Source organism: Hyperolius riggenbachi, chromosome 5 (genome assembly GCF_040937935.1).
Source record: "Hyperolius riggenbachi isolate aHypRig1 chromosome 5, aHypRig1.pri, whole genome shotgun sequence".
NCBI classification, from domain to species: domain Eukaryota; kingdom Metazoa; phylum Chordata; class Amphibia; order Anura; family Hyperoliidae; genus Hyperolius; species Hyperolius riggenbachi.
Window position 1 is genome coordinate 438,914,144 of NC_090650.1, and position 15,982 is coordinate 438,930,125.

Below are 15,982 nucleotides of genomic sequence, written 5' to 3' on the forward strand. Positions count from 1 at the left end.
TCCGATTAAGTGTGTCGCCATCGTTGAGGTCTAAGAGAGTTTCAGAACGCAATGCCTGAAGCAAAATGACCTTTTCAATGAATATACAGCATATTGGAATAATGCTACAATATAGGAGAACATAGAATTTGATCTACTGGTGAAATTTCATTTAAAAACATTTTTTTATTTTTTATGTGACCACTTGTCTTTCAGAAATAAGATGCTCTGAAACACAATTGTGTGTGTATATATGATAATAATGCAGTGGTTTTGTGCTTGCTACATTTCACACTCACTGAGATGAAGAGACTGAATAAATAAAATAATTATACTTGTTCAAATCTAAGCCCAGCGGTAGGAAATTATCAATGCCTTTCTTTGAAATCTGCAGCTACGTACTAGAGGTTAGGCGTTGACAATAGGGGAGAGACTAGGTTTACACATCAGTATCAGGAATGGATTATTGGTGTGGGGAAGGGTAGGTTATGGTTAAAGGGACACTTAAGTCAAACAAAAAAAATGAGTTTTACTCACCTAGGGCTTCCAATAGCCCCCTGCAGCTGTCCGGTGCCCTCACCGTCTCCCTCCGATCCTCCTGGCCCCGCCGGCAGCCACTTCCTGTTTCGGTGACAGGAGCTGACAGGCTGGGGATGCGAGTGATTCTTCGTGTTCCCAGACACATTAGCACCCTCTATGCTGCTATATGGTATATGATATATGCTATAGCAGCATAGATGGCGCTATTGTGGCCAGGAACGCGAAGAATCACTCGCATCCCCAGCCTGTCAGCTCCTGTCACCGAAACAGGAAGTGGCTGCCAGCGGGGCCAGGGGGATCGGAGGGAGACGGCGAGGGCACCGGACAGCTGCAGGGGGCTATTGGAAGCCCCAGGTGAGTAAAACTCATTTTCTTTGTTTGACTTAAGTGTCCCTTTAAGGAATGGAAAGAAGTTAATGGTAGGGAGAGGTTAGGATTAGGCATCAGCAAGTTAATATGGGGGTGGGGGGGGGGGGGGTGTTACACTTTCGAATGGCGTTAATGGTAGGGGAGAAATTAGCGTTGTGTATTAGGAAGGAGATCATATTTGGGGTCATAAGGGTTAGGCATAGGGAATGGGTCAACTTGGTGGGCAGGTGTTAGAGTTTAGGATGTGAGGTATCAAAAAAGGGAATTTCAGGGAGGAAGGGGGTGGTGCCAGAGAGGAAATAACATTTTAGGGAGTGGTTAAGTTTAGCTGTTGTGAGGTGTGGTGCATTTGCTATGGGATTGGCTAAAGAAAAACAGCAAACGCATTGGGCCAAAATACATGGTACATAGCTGAACTCTAAACTGTCACATGGGAAACTATTTTTTTTTTTTGGTCAAGCTTTTAGTTTCATTTTCTTTAGACCCAAAATATGTACAAATGGTTTTACTGATCAATCAACCAATAGCACTGGTCCACATTATTTCCAGAACACACCTATTTAATCTCTCTCTAGCCATATCCAATCTCAGGATCTGGGCAGGTTCAGAACATTGTGGAGCCCTAGGTCCTCAATGGCATATGTTATGTTTGGCCATTTTCAGGGACAAATATGGACCTACACCTATGTAGCGGTTGGCATTTGGATGGCATTTAGGAAAGTTTTAGATACATTTTCCTTCATCATCTTCTTTTGCCTGAAAAAACCCTTTTACTTGCCAGTTGGGATTCTTGACAGATTTCCCCCCAGCAGTAGAAATAGTCGATGAGCTGATAATAGCTCCATACTGCATGCAAATTAAATGCAACCCGTATGCATCTTGGAACTGGCCAGCCGGATGCACATCCTAAAAATTTGGACTGACTCACTTCTGATCTACATATAATGTGCATTAAGTTTGCATGTAAGGCAGAATAATTAGCATACCATTGACATCTCTAATTATCAATGCCTGACTGAGGCATTCAATGTTTTATCACTTTCCAATGTAACCTAGATGCTGGTGAATTGATAATCTTCACCTGTCAGGAAGAGCTACTTGTCCTTTTTATTTGGTACTTACTACAAAGTCTTGGATGCATGTAAGTGTGAAAAAGACAATACAATAGATAATAAGACAAGAAAAGAAGTGACCAGCACTGGATAGTTCACACTGTAGATTTATTCACTTTCAGAATGTGAACAACATCAGCCCGGCCATCCAGCCACAGAACTTACAGCTCTTAGCTGTATTTATAGCTCTTGCTGTAAGCAGCAGATAGAGGAGACACTCAGTGGCGGGAGCGATGTCCACGCTGCAGCCAGGTCTGCTCACAACGGACTGTTGCCGTTTCAAGCGGCCAACCACTGTTTGTCAAGTGATAGCATGTTATCACTTGACAAAGAGCGGTTAGCCGCTCGAAACCACAACAGTCCGTTGTGAGCAGTTCTGGCTGCAGCGTGGACATCGCTCCTGCCGCTCAGTGTTTACATTCTGCAAGTGAATAAATCTACAGTTTGAACTATCCAGTGCTGGTCACTTCTATCTTGGATTCTACACGTCTGTGGCAGCCACGCAGACTAGACCGTGCACTGCTAAGGTGAGTCAGGTGTGCTGTCTGAGGAGAACAACATAAATAAAATGACAGGCAGCCATTCCAGACAGATAAGAAATGTTGCCATTCTCAGTGGGGAATTAAAGTGGACCCAAACTAAACTTTTTTTTAGTTAAAAATATTTAGTTGCACCACTCTGACACATACAAAGATAAATAAACACTCCTTCATGCCTATGAGCATTTCACCGCATGCTATTCACCCTTCTCTTTTCAAAACTAGGGTTATACAGGTGGCAGTCATTGGCAATTCCTCCATTGCCGGACACCTCCTACTCCACCAGTCTGCCGGATTCTGTCCCGGCAATTTGAAAGGAAGGGAGGGGTTTCTCCAATAAATGTAAAATATTTTATATTTGTCATCATGCAGCTGAAAAAAGGCTGCTATTTATTATTATAATTTAGAAAATAGATTTTATTTCTGAAATCTTGTATTTTTAATTTGGGTCCACTTTAAGATGATAGTAAACGCCTATCATATATATATATATATATATATATATATATATATATATATATATATATATATATATATATATATATTCAAGCACTGATCTGTATTTGTCATGCCATGTCCCCCTCCAAATTAAAATAGGGTTACATCGGAACCCCTTGCCCTTTCTCAGAAATAGTCAAATAAAACACTTGACACCTATACAAATGATTTCTTGTTCCTCTTCAAATTCCACGTCTTTTTTTTTTTTTTTTGAAAATTTGATTGAAGACCCTCCTCCTCACTGCTACACCTCCCAACAACATTACAGTGAATCAGAGCCCAATGCCCATACTGACTTCAGTCTTGTGGCAAGATAGAAGTCTCAGCAAGAACATTTTTGAATCTCCAGGTTTCTTTCATATTGATCCATTGAGCTGACTAACGAGTATTGTAAGCCTGATTCTCATTGGTCCAGATTAATAGACCACTATGTGGCCTGTGGCAGGAGACTTGAAAATGTCCCCCGGGTCCAAACTTGTTTAGGCACTGGAACCCCAGCCTGCAGACATAAAGTGTTAAAAGGAGGCTCACTATTTTTATTTTTATTTTTTTGCTTTTTTCTTAAAAATACATAAATAACATTAATATTGCTGGGGATTGCCACTATTAATATTTTACATTTATTTAAAGTGGTCTAACACCCAGCATTTCAACTTTGCTTTAAAATATTGCTTACAGCTTAGAAACTATTATGCCAGATTTTTTTTTTTTTTTTTTTAGCAGAAATTCACTAAATGGATTAAACATGACATTTTAGTGTTGCATTTAGCTAGAAATCCGCCTCCGTGCTGAGGTTTAGATACAAATGTATCTATTTACAATGTAAATAAACAAACACCTCTCTGAGAGAGCACAGAGGGCTTCCCAGACAGGCTTTTCAGAGGTCTATTTGCATTCCAAACAAAGATACATTTGTAACTAAACCTAAGCACGGATGCGGATTTCTAGCTAAATGCAAAACTAAAATGTCATGTAACCCATTCAGTGAATTTGTGCTTTAAAAAAAAATCTGGCATAATAGTTTCTAAGCTGTAAGCAATGTTTTAAAGCAAAGTTCTAATGCTGGGTGTTAGACCGTTTTAAGGAGATTCTGTCAAAAATGTTCATTTATTCTAATGGAATTCCCGTTCTTACATTGCTTTTCTTTTGACTTTTCTTGCCTCAATTCACCTTTCAACTCCGCAAAATTACATTTTTCATCTCTAGGATTGTACAGAAACAGTTATTTTTGTTTCCTTACCCAGGAGATTTATTTTTTATTTATTTATTTTATACCAAAATATCTCCAATAAAACATAAATAATAGACATTTAAAACTTAAAAACATGCTAATTTTACAACAGCTCAGCCATTTTCCACTCTTTTAAAGTTTACTTACTTCTCTTGCCTTCAGAATTTTCAGGATTAGAGTTTGCTGCAAAGCTTCTGTATTTGGTTCCCAAACCCATTGTTGGAGGAAAAACAGAAAAGAGATGCATTTTTGTAGTGGCCCTCGGCAGGGAGGTTATTCTGGGAACTCATGTACAGAGCACCTTCCAGTTTTTATTGTTTTAAATTTACCCTTTAACTCCTCACACTTACAATTTTTCTTATACGGAGTTGAACAGAAACAAATATTTGTATTTCTTAATCAGAGAATACAGAGTATTGGTTTACATACATTTCTTTTTTTGTTGTTTTGTTAAAGAGAATCTGTATTGTTAAAATCGCACAAAAGTAAACATACCAGTGCGTTAGGGGACATCTCCTATTACCCTCTGACACAATTTCGCCGCTCCTCGCCGCATTAAAAGTGGTTAAAAATAGTTTTAAAAAGTTTGTTTATAAACAAACAAAATGGCCACCAAAACAGGAAGTAGGTTGATGTACAGTATGTCCACACATAGAAAATACATCCATACACAAGCAGGCTGTATACACCCTTCCTTTTGAATCTCAAGAGATCATTTGTGTGTTTCTTTCCCTCTGTTCTCATGCACTGAAGTTTCAGGCTGCTTGTTTCTTCCTGCAAACAGCTTTGCCCTTGTCTGTAATTCTTCAGTATGTGAAAGCCCAGCCAGCTCAGAGGACGATTTATCCAGCTTGTAAAAGATACGAGAGCAGAGAGAAGCTGCTCTAATCCTAAATAACACACAGGCAGTGTGCATAGAGGGGCCTAGAAGGGGGAGTTCATAGCAGAACCACAACACTGAAGAACTTGGCAGCCTTCCAGACACAGGCCTGACAAGTCTGACAGGGGAAAGATACATTGATTTATTACAGAGACTGTGATAGTAGAAAGTGCTGCAGTAAGCCAGAACACATTAGAATAGCTTTTTGAACTTGTAGGATGATAAAAAACAGGATGCAATTTTTGTTACGGAGTCTCTTTAATAACACCTTCCATGGCACTCCACACCTCCATAATAAATTAATTTATAATACAGGGTAAAATTAGCAAGTATTTACGGGATTAAACTTACACCAGGTGTGTAAATGGAATGCATAATGATATATTTAAATTTAAATTTAGTTTATTACTATTACTATAAAAATATTTTTCTTTATCTTAATAAGAAAAATTTGGAGTATTGAAAAAAAAAAAGTCCTATTTTCATTTTGGAATGACACCTGCAGATCCGATTGGCAAGTTTGTTTCTTTTTTTTCTCGACTAGATTCTTTTTCTTCTTCTGCCTTGCAGTAAAGGTTCCTCACTATCCGTTATCAGGTCTGGACAGCCAAACTCTATAATGTCAGAGATTTGTTTACTACAGCAATAAAGCAAGCCTCTTTTCTGCTTGCAAAACTGTCCAGTCAGTTATTTTTATATTATCTAACAATATAATAAAAAAATAAAATATGATACTTGCTTACAGCTCCACCTGGTGGTGGGACTGGACTGACAATCTTGGTGAATGAGATGCCAGTAAATGTAACTTGATGCAAATATTAGCTGATTTTATGCAAATGTCTGCTTGGAAATGGTCCAATCAAATGCAACAGCTGCTGCAGTTGATCTAATTTCAGGTGTCATAAATTTGCATAATAACATAAAATTTTCCTTAACATACAAATTGAATTAATAGCATCATATTGATCATTCCTGAAGGAAAGGTCTCGATTTTCGGCAGTGCAGTAAAGACAAGACAGCTGTCTACAAAATAATTGATTCAAAAAATCATGTTTTAAAAGGTGAACAAAAAAGTCTGCCAAAAATGATAAATATCTCTGTTTAGGAAGCATAATTTGAGATGAGCAAATGAAAGGATTTTTTTCTGCCGATATAGTTCCCCAAAAGTTGCTGTAAGTGAAATGAATATATTATGTTCCAGTGACCAGCTCCATTCTGAAAGGGAAGTTGGGGCTAGCAAATCACTGAACAATAGTTTCAGTGATTTGCTAGCCCCAACTTCCCTTTCAGGATGGAGCTGGTCACTGGTAGTGATGAACATAATATATTCATTTCACTTACGCAAAATTTTGAATAAAATTAGGCAATTCTGATTATATGTAATGACAATTTCAAAATTGAATCGATTACAAGTAATCCATTATGCAACTTTGCATGTTATAATTACGAATGCGGCCGATATAAATATAATTGCAAAAAAATGTGTGCAAACCAGGATGATGAGGGGGAATAGAAGGGATTGTAGGAACAAGTTAAAAAAATTTTTTAAAAAGACTTTTTAAAAAAAATCGATTTAAAACAATCAAAAAAATGTGTGTTTTTTTTTTACTCCGTAAAATAGCATTTTGCTTTACATTTACCAAATTCCAGGTTCTGCATACTTATGCTGGGTACACACGATGAGATTTCCCGCTCGTTTCACGGCTCGATTCGATTATTTCAAACATGCTCGATTGGATTTCGATCGTTCCTGCTGTCGATTTTGCATACTTAACATGAAAAAAACGATCAAAATCCTATCAAGCCTGTTTGAAATAATCGAATCGATCAGTTCGATCCCGCGAATCGAGCGGGAAATCTCAACGTGTGTACCCAGCATTACTTTATATATTTTAAGAAGACTGACAGCGGGGATCCCCTTTCCCAAGCCTCTTTAAAGGAAACCTAAACTGAGAGGGATATGGATGTTTCCTTTTGAACAATACCAGTTGCATGGCAGTCCTGCTGATCTCTTTGACTGCAGTAGTATTTGGATTTCACACCTGAAACAAGCATGCAGCTAATCCAGTTTGACTCCAGTCAGAGCACCTGACCTGCATGCTTGTTGAGGGGCTGTGGCTGAAAGTATTAGAGACACGGGATCAGCAGGAGAGTCAGGCAACTGGTATTATTTTAAAAGGAAAAGTCCATATCCTTCTCAGTTTAGGTGCCCTTTAACCGCTTGTCACCACTGCAGGCCGGTATAGCCAGATATCAGAGCCTGGACTGTGTTGGGCCCTGCACCCTGAACTATACCAGCTATAGGGCTCAAACCTTATCTTATACCAGCCTGCATAAGAGACACGTTGTTAAAGTGGCTGGGTAGGGGGAACCCCACACTGTCTATTTTCTTAAAATGTATAACATGTGTTACAGAACTCGATATATATTAAAGTGTACCTCAGCAAAATGTAATGTTACCAAGTTACATTTTTGAGAAAATCTAATTTTTTTAGACTTTTTTTACTTGTTCCTAAACAACCAAATTTTACATTTTCATGTAATTATGTAAGTAATCGCGAAATTATAGAACATAATTACGGTTATGCGTGACGTTAATTATGAATTTGCTTGAAATTTTGCAATAAGATTTTGCATCGTAACTGCTAATTTTGGGAGTGCAGGTGGAACATAAACAATGAAATGTTTAATGTAATATTTCATGTGTTTCAAATAAAATAAAACCTACTACCCCAGCTTTTGCCCCTGCAGTAGCACACCTGCCTCATTACATGTGTACTCATCAAGTACAGCAGCTCTTGTGCTTTCTTTTCATCTTGATTCTGTCCTCAGATTTCTTCCACGGCCACAGATTAGCCTCTAATGTGTTCTTGAAGTTGAGGTAGGATTTGAAGTCTGCAGCAGGGTTTTTGGATGTGCTGATTGACAAAATAATACATGGACCTTAGTGATCTCTGCCGCTATCAGAACTAGAGATGGTTAGGTCAATGACTGGCTAATTTATTTTAGACATGCAAATGTAATGCAAAGAAAATTGACAAGAAGTACATTTGATTGGTCGAATTCCAAGCTACATACAAAACTCTAAATCCTATTAGCTCTTTTTTTTTTGTGAGTTTTCTTCTAAGAGGTATTTGCGAACCTCACTAATAAAATACCTTTAGGCTGCTTACACACTAAGACGTTACAGGCGCACGTTAGTGCAGCCTGTAACGCTCCCCCAACGCACAGCAATGTAACACAAGTGGGCTGTTCACACTGCCCACGTTGCGTTACATGTAACGCTGCACGTTGTCGGGAAAGTGCAGCATGCTACGGCGTTACAGCGGCTTAAGCCGCGTTAGACTGTTTGCACATGCTCAGTCCTGTTGGGGAGGAGCGGAGAGCGGCCAGGCACATGGCTAATTAATATTCACTGCACGTTGTGACGTGCAGTGTTTACTTCCTGGTGCGGCCGCTCTGTGCGGCGATTGGCCGGCGGGGCCACGTGATGCCGCATGCGTCCAAGAGTACGCATCACGGCATCACGGACGCCAGAGTGAGCTGCACAACGCGGCTCACTCTGACGTCCACATCGAAGAGCACCAGGCCTTGCGTTAAGTGCACGTTATGCGACCTTAACGTAGCACCTAACGCAACGTCTTGGGGTGCAAGTAGCCTTAAAGCCCCCACCATGCAAGAAAATACTCAAAATGAGTTTGATAATGCTTTTTTTTTACTACTTTTTATTAGTTTTTAAATTGCTAAGAACTGAAACGTTCTTTTTTATATGTTAAATAGGTTCTTTTGACAAGCGCCAACATACATTACATTTACCTGCAAGCCATAGCTAATCACATCTCGTTGACCATTTTTGTGGCAGCGTTTACAAGTGATGGGCTCTGCTTTCTTTTCATCACTCTGTATAGGAGCAAAATCAACTCCAAAGATCAACAGTTACTTTTGAATCCCCCCTCTGAAGTCCGGTGCAGATACTCCGTGGCAGAGATCGTTTTTTATCTGTGTAGGAAAATCCTTGATAAACTGATGCAACATAATCACATCCTGCAGTGCAGACTATTATTTTTACAGGCTGCAGTGTTCCCAGGCAGTTCAGTCTGTGCCCCGCCTTATTTGCAGTTTGAAAAGCAGGATAATGCAATCCATGCAGCAGTAGCAACGCCCACAATGCCTTTTACTGACTTCCTCAGCTTGGTTCCATAACCCCATTTTAGATTTTATTTTTCTAATTTCCCTCAAGTCTGCACAGAACCAGAGGCATCCAAAGAATAGGGGGATGGGGTGGACATTTTTTTTTTTTGGGGGGGGGGGGCAGCAACATAATAATGGCCATATATATATTTAAATTGTGAATGGTTAGTTTTCTATGAGAAAGCACCATTTACATATGTTCATGACCAGGCAGGTAGTATGTGTACAAACCGGGTCAGATTTTTGGAGGGCAGTGGATGTGTCTCTTCCTGAGTGCAGTGAACACTGCCACGGACTTCCACAGTGGGACGTATCTGTACTATATATACTGCCACTCCAGCAGTGTATACCACTCCATTGGGGACGGGTTCTGAAGCTACATACACATATCTAACTTTTATCACCCAAAGTGATCATCACAAATGGCTTAGGATGGCAGCTGCAGCACAAGCCATATTACACTGTTCAGCTCTCGGCCAAGCAACTTGTTCTGGTGTATAAAGAGTGGAGAGGGACAAAAGCGACACCACCCTGCAGGGACTTCCTTTGAAATGCCCAAAGGAAGAAAAGAAATTGGAATAAAGAGAAGGCCAGGAACATTGAGGGACGCATGTACATATTTTAATGTATTGGCAGGAACGACCAGGGTTGGTTTTTGCCAAGAGAAATCTGTATTTTGTTTTAATTTAGTTTTGAATAGTGCGGAAAGGAACTTGAAACTTTTTTTTAGAGGGGAAAGAGGATTGCTATCTGTGTCCTCATTGGAGATTGGAGGACCTTGCCCTCACTTCCTGTCTCTTGAACCTCCATGGAGCTGTGAGGCTTTCATATACAATCTATTAGTCTTGGGGTCCAGAAACAGACGGCAATAAAACTATGTGTTGTGTTGTCGTCTTTGTCATTCTTCGAGAGTTTTCCCCATTTCCTCTGTGGAGAGGAAATTATTGAAATTCTAAAAAATGAGAACAAAGGATGAAATTTTTTTTTTTTTAACTCCAGTAGTGGTTGTATCTCCTTTTCACACTACCCAAAACTACAATCCTGAAAATAAAGTTACATTTTTTTCTAGGTAGCACAGTGATGGCTCCAGCAATATTAACAGCCTGCTAATCATTTCTGTGGCCTCCACTGTAACATAACATTAGCCAGAAAGATGAAACTGGGCTTTATGAAAACTTGTAGGCCAGGACTGCCTTGTGAAGTCTCGGATTACACTAACCAGTGAGTCCCATGATTCTCAGCCTTCTCTGAGCGTTGTGGGGTTGTGGTTCAGCGACTGCATGGCCTGAGTTTCTGTTACAGTCATGTGAACGCTTTGGGCTCCCGTTGGTGGTCATCGGATCTCACGTACGATGTTCTGTTCTTCCTAGGGCATCGCTGTGGAGTTCCTGTGTGGTGCTGCCCCTGCTGGCACTGACCTGGATGTCTGCTGTTCTTGCCATCACCGACCGCCGCTCAGCCCTCTTCCAGATACTCTTTGCTGTGTTTGATTCGCTGGAGGGCTTTGTAATAGTGATGGTTCACTGCATCCTTCGGCGAGAGGTAAGACCCGATGTGCTCACTGGAGGTGGCCTTGGAGGTGCTGATAATTCCTTCTTGCATGCAGATTTCATGCAACCTGTATGCAGCTTAAAATTGGGCAATTCAAAGTCTGTTGGAAGTAGTAATGATCGTGATCGGATAATTACATTTAGTGAAATGTTGCATACATTTTTGCAATCATGGCCATACGTAATTGCAATTTGGACATTCAATTGATTATGTGTAATTCATTGGTAGTTTTGCATAATTTTCGCGCAATTCCATGCCGAATTTAGCAATTAATAGCAAAGTCCCGTACATGTTAATGTCACCAAAATTGCTACATATGTTAAGGAGAATAGTGTGAATAAGACATTTTGTTTTCAAAAATACCTTGTAGTTTTTTGAGAAAATCAAATTTAAAAATGTAATTGTAATTTTTCTGAGTTTAAAAACCATCTTTCCTTTGCATTTTTAAAATTGATTTTCTCAAAATCTACAAGGTCCTTTAGAAAAATTCTGACCTTTTGGAATTTTGACTTATTCCCACTCTCCTCCTTAACCCTCTGGGCGATACAATTATATCGCCCAAGAGGTGGCGCAGCACTATTTTTTAATTTTTTTTATTTTTTAAATCATGTAGCGAGCCCAGGGCTCGCTACATGATAGCCGCAGCGCAGCGGCATCCCCCCACCCACTCCGATCGCCTTCGGCGATCAGAGTAAGCAGGAAATCCCGTTCAGAACGGGATTTCCTGCTGGGCTTCCCTGGTCGCCATGGCGACGGGGCGGGATGACGTCACCGACGTCATGGACGTCGTGACGTCATAGGGAGTTCCGATCCACCCCTCAGCGCTGCCTGGCACTGATTGGCCAGGCTGCGCAAGGGGTTGGGGAGGGGGGGGGGCTGCGCGGAACGGCGGGTAGCGGCGGATCGGCGGCGAGCGGCGGCGATCGGAAGTTACACGCAGCTAGCAAAGTGCTAGCTGCGTGTAACAAAAAAAAAATTATGCAAATCGGCCCAGCGGGGCCTGAGAAATCCTCCTGCGCGACATACCCCGAGCTCAGCTCGGGATTATCGCTCAGGAGGTTAAAGGGAACCAGAGACGAAGCACCCTCATGTATTTTACCATATATAACAGTGGGAACATTAGAGAAAACACTTACCTGCTCTCTGTTTCATTTTTAACTGTTCAGCCGGATTGTTATCAGGCCTGAGCATTCAGTCTGGCTTTGCTATTATGACTCAGCTAAAATGATTCCTGAGCAGCGCCAGCAGGGGGCAGGCTTGGGCTTGAAAAGACACCAGAGAAGACAGACTCAGCTATAATGATTCCTGAGCAAAGCCAGACTGAATGCTCAGTTGGAGATTTTATCAGGGCTGATAAGAAGCAGGCTGAGCAGTGAAGGATGAAACAGAGAGCAGGGTAAGTGTTTTCTCTAATGTCCCCATTGATATATATGGTAAAATACATGAGGGTGCTTCGTCTCTGGTTCACTTTAACATACGTAGCAGTTTTGGTGACAATGGCATGTATATGGGGGCTTTGCTATTAACCGCTAAATTTGGCACAACATTACGCAAAATTGGGAAATTACAGTTCCTGATTACTTTTACATTACTTTTACAATTAATTGTAAAAGTAATTGAAATTAATTGTAAAAGTAGTTGAAATTAATTACGATTGTGGGACATTTGTGCTCATCAGCAGAACCATTACTTTTGACAGCGTCTATGTGTGTGTTTAACCACTTATTGAAATAAAAAATTCCAGCGGGCTCTATTACTAGGGAAAACCTAAGCATTTTCCTTGGGCCATTATGACTCCTAACCGCTTGCTTTCTAGCAGATCGATACTCCAGGAGAGTCACAACACCTACCTGTGATGACCTTTCTGTTCTACCATTCCCTCAGGTCCAGGATGCAGTGAAATGTCGAGTCGTTGATCGTCAAGAAGAAGGCAACGGAGACTCAGGCGGTTCCTTCCAGAACGGACACGCTCAGTTAATGGTATTTATTACAATTGTCTTGTTTTCCCGAAAACATTTTGTGTTCTCTTGAAAGACATTGAGCCTTTGTGTTGTAAGCTTGAATAGGACATCTTACAGAAAGATCTTAGTAAAAGGAATATTCGAGCCGCTTATTCCCAACATATGGACGTTTTCCAAAATTCTTGGCAAGTCTCCCATGCACAGATTTAACAGGGAATATTTGCTAAAATGAGTACGGCACAAATAATGTTTTTGTTGTGTTTGTTTTTTGCTTTTTTTACACATTGCCCTTTAAAGTGAACCCAAGGTGAAATTAAACCGATGAGATTAACAATTATATTTATCCTCCTACTCCTAAAAATAAATTTCTTAAGTATCCCATGGTTTTCTTTTATATTTAAATATTTAAAAAGTAGGTTGAATGTTTTACTTGCTCTAATCAGTGGCAGCCTATTACGTGTCCCAGACTTAAAATACATGAACTATTGACCTTTTTATATCTCTCGCCTAAGCTCAAAAGTTGTATTCTGCCAGGAAAACGTTTATGGCTGTAATTTGCTTTTCAGTGATGTTTATTATATTCCTGACAAGGTACTGACAAGAGAGAAGCTGTCACTTCCGTGCCTAGAAATTAACTTTTAAGCATCAAAGTAAAACAGCCTGGTGATTAATATGCCTTGCACTGTACATACACGTTTATCTCATCGCGTCAATTATCGCCTCGGATACACTTTAAAGGGGATTTATAAAGGGGATAAAAAAAAGGTGAAAAGAATAATGGCCACAACGTATTTCCAGGACCAGTATAAAGAGCTGCTAGGGGAATTACTTCATTGTTATAGCACACAGGGAGACACTACAGGATTTCCCTGTCCCTCTAATCCAGTGGCCCACTGAATTCTGGGTATCTGGAAAGGTTTCCCTCCCCCTGCCTTGACTACTGCTATCTCTGGCCACCTATCAGGACAGGGAGCTCCATGCAGTTCAGTGCATGGGAAGGCACCTCATAATCACTTTTCACAATCAGGTGAGCTCTCAAGTGAGAGGGACATTCTTCTGACTTGCTCCATTCAGAAGGTATAGAAAGAATGTAAACATTTTAAAAGTATAAGACTGACCTCGAGTACAGCAAATAATGATCGATTTGGGGACTATTGTAGTGTAGGGATGAGTTCACAAAATGCTAAAGTGTCCTGCAGTGTGCTCGTGGTGTGGGCTGTTTTCGTAAGGGTTAACTTATCTACGTTGCCTCCTCCCTTCAAAAAGGTAAAGCCATGAAGCTATACCGTCTGCTTTGAAGTGGTGAAAAGAGAAAGACTGTGCTGGCAGCTATGACTCACAAGCAGAGGTAGCTGTGACTGACAGGAACAGGGAGCCAATAGAAACAGCCCCTGTCTCCTGGTGATAGGACCCGCAGCCTTCACCAGCGGGACAAGCTTTTCAACCCCCCAGGCAGCAGCAAAGCGAGACCAGAACAAAACAGGCTTCCCCTGAATACCTTAGGGTGTGTGTCTGTTTAACCTTTTGGGTTCCTATTTTGAAGATGCGTAGGAGCTAATGGGGAAAATCACCTAAGCATGGCTTTGTATAGTTTCTTGAAGTTCTTCTAAGCAGGGTTGCTCGTAAACTACGCCAGCGCGAATCTACGCATCGTAGTACGCAACTACGCATCGTAATTCGTAGGCGAAGTTTAAGAACTACACGTACGCATTTCCGCGTAGTCGTAGTCCCGCTATGCGTAGCTTTGCCCGCTACGCGTAGTTGACGTATGTATTGCGAAGTCAACTACGCGTGCAGTAACTGCATTTATACGGGTCATTGCGCATGCGCAGAAATTTTATTGCCCTTTATACGCATACAATTCCGCATTGGATGTTGGAATGTATGCTTATATTAGTTTGTGTATGCGCATAGTTAGCAGATTATTGCGGAAATTTTTCCGCATAAGGGCATAAGCGGTCGCATCAACTACGCTATGCAATACGTGAAGCTTGCGTATTTTAATGCGTAGTCTACGGTATGCTAACGTAGCGAAGTGGCTGATTTTGGAGCCGCAGATTGCGAAGCGTATTTGCGTAAAAATATGTGTGGTTCCAGCGTAGCGAAGTTGGCTGACTACGACCTGACTACGACCATCCCTACTTCTAAGCTGTGGCAATTCAATAGAATGCTAAGAAAGACTAATAGATTCAGCGCAGATTCAGGGCAAGCAGAGGCAGTATAACAAAACATGTACAGCTAAAGGGGTGTCGGGACGCCTCTTCCATTGTAATGCCGTCACAGCACCGGAACAGCTACATGTTTTTGTCAATGGGCTTTGGTAATTCGCCGAACTTTTACCGCAACTGTGAAAATATTGATGAATTAGCACACAAAGGTCTAAAATACCGAATGCGGCATTTTCCCGACTATTTTCGCACGGCCTTTTATGAATCGACCCCATAGACTTAATATTTAAATACAGAGAGTCCCCTACTTACAAACGACCCTTGTTACAATGTTTCAGAGAAGCAAACAAAGTTGTCTTCATGTACAAAATATAGAATACCTTTTTTCTTATTACACATTTTTGTTATTAGATGTTACAGTATTCTATAAAATATAATTTATCCAAGTTTCACCAAGTTTAACACAGGACTCAAATTACAAACAGATTCCACTTACAAACAATCTCCCGGAATGTAACCTGTTTGTTATTGGGACATATTGTAAAAATGTTGCTCCAAGTGTGAAGACACATGACCTCTAGTGGTCAGAGCCATAGAAGCAATTACTATTTAAAGAAGTTGCTTATTTGGTTACATACAATATCTTAAAATTATGGAGATGAAATATGAAAAGTGAATTTTCAGCTGTTGCAGTAATGTTTGTCGGATTGTACATTTTATTTGACTTTCATGTTTTTAGTGGTGGCAGTGCCACATTTGGGTGGTGGTATTTTATATACAGACTTACAGGTGCTCCCTCTAGTGCCCATCCTCTGTATATAGATGGTCAACTACACCTTCCCCCTCAGCCAAAAAAAACCCCCCTATCTTAACTTATGGAAAACGACTATTATTTTATACTGCATGCTTACCGCTGAAAATACCTCATGTTTTACCTCACTTTATGCTTTTACCTCATGTCTT

General features: G+C 40.6%; 1 protein-coding gene across 3 annotated transcripts in view; it reads left to right on the top strand.

The window, feature by feature from the left end:
* The window catches only part of ADGRB1 (adhesion G protein-coupled receptor B1), an 829,276-nt gene that overhangs the window by 785,579 nt on the left and 27,715 nt on the right, over positions 1 to 15,982 (top strand). For all 3 annotated transcript variants that reach the window (XM_068238111.1, XM_068238113.1, XM_068238112.1), the window contains 2 exons: positions 10,710 to 10,881; positions 12,775 to 12,870. In XM_068238111.1, coding sequence (XP_068094212.1) covers positions 10,710 to 10,881; positions 12,775 to 12,870 — 268 coding nt within the window. The remainder of the gene's footprint in view (positions 1 to 10,709; positions 10,882 to 12,774; positions 12,871 to 15,982) is intronic.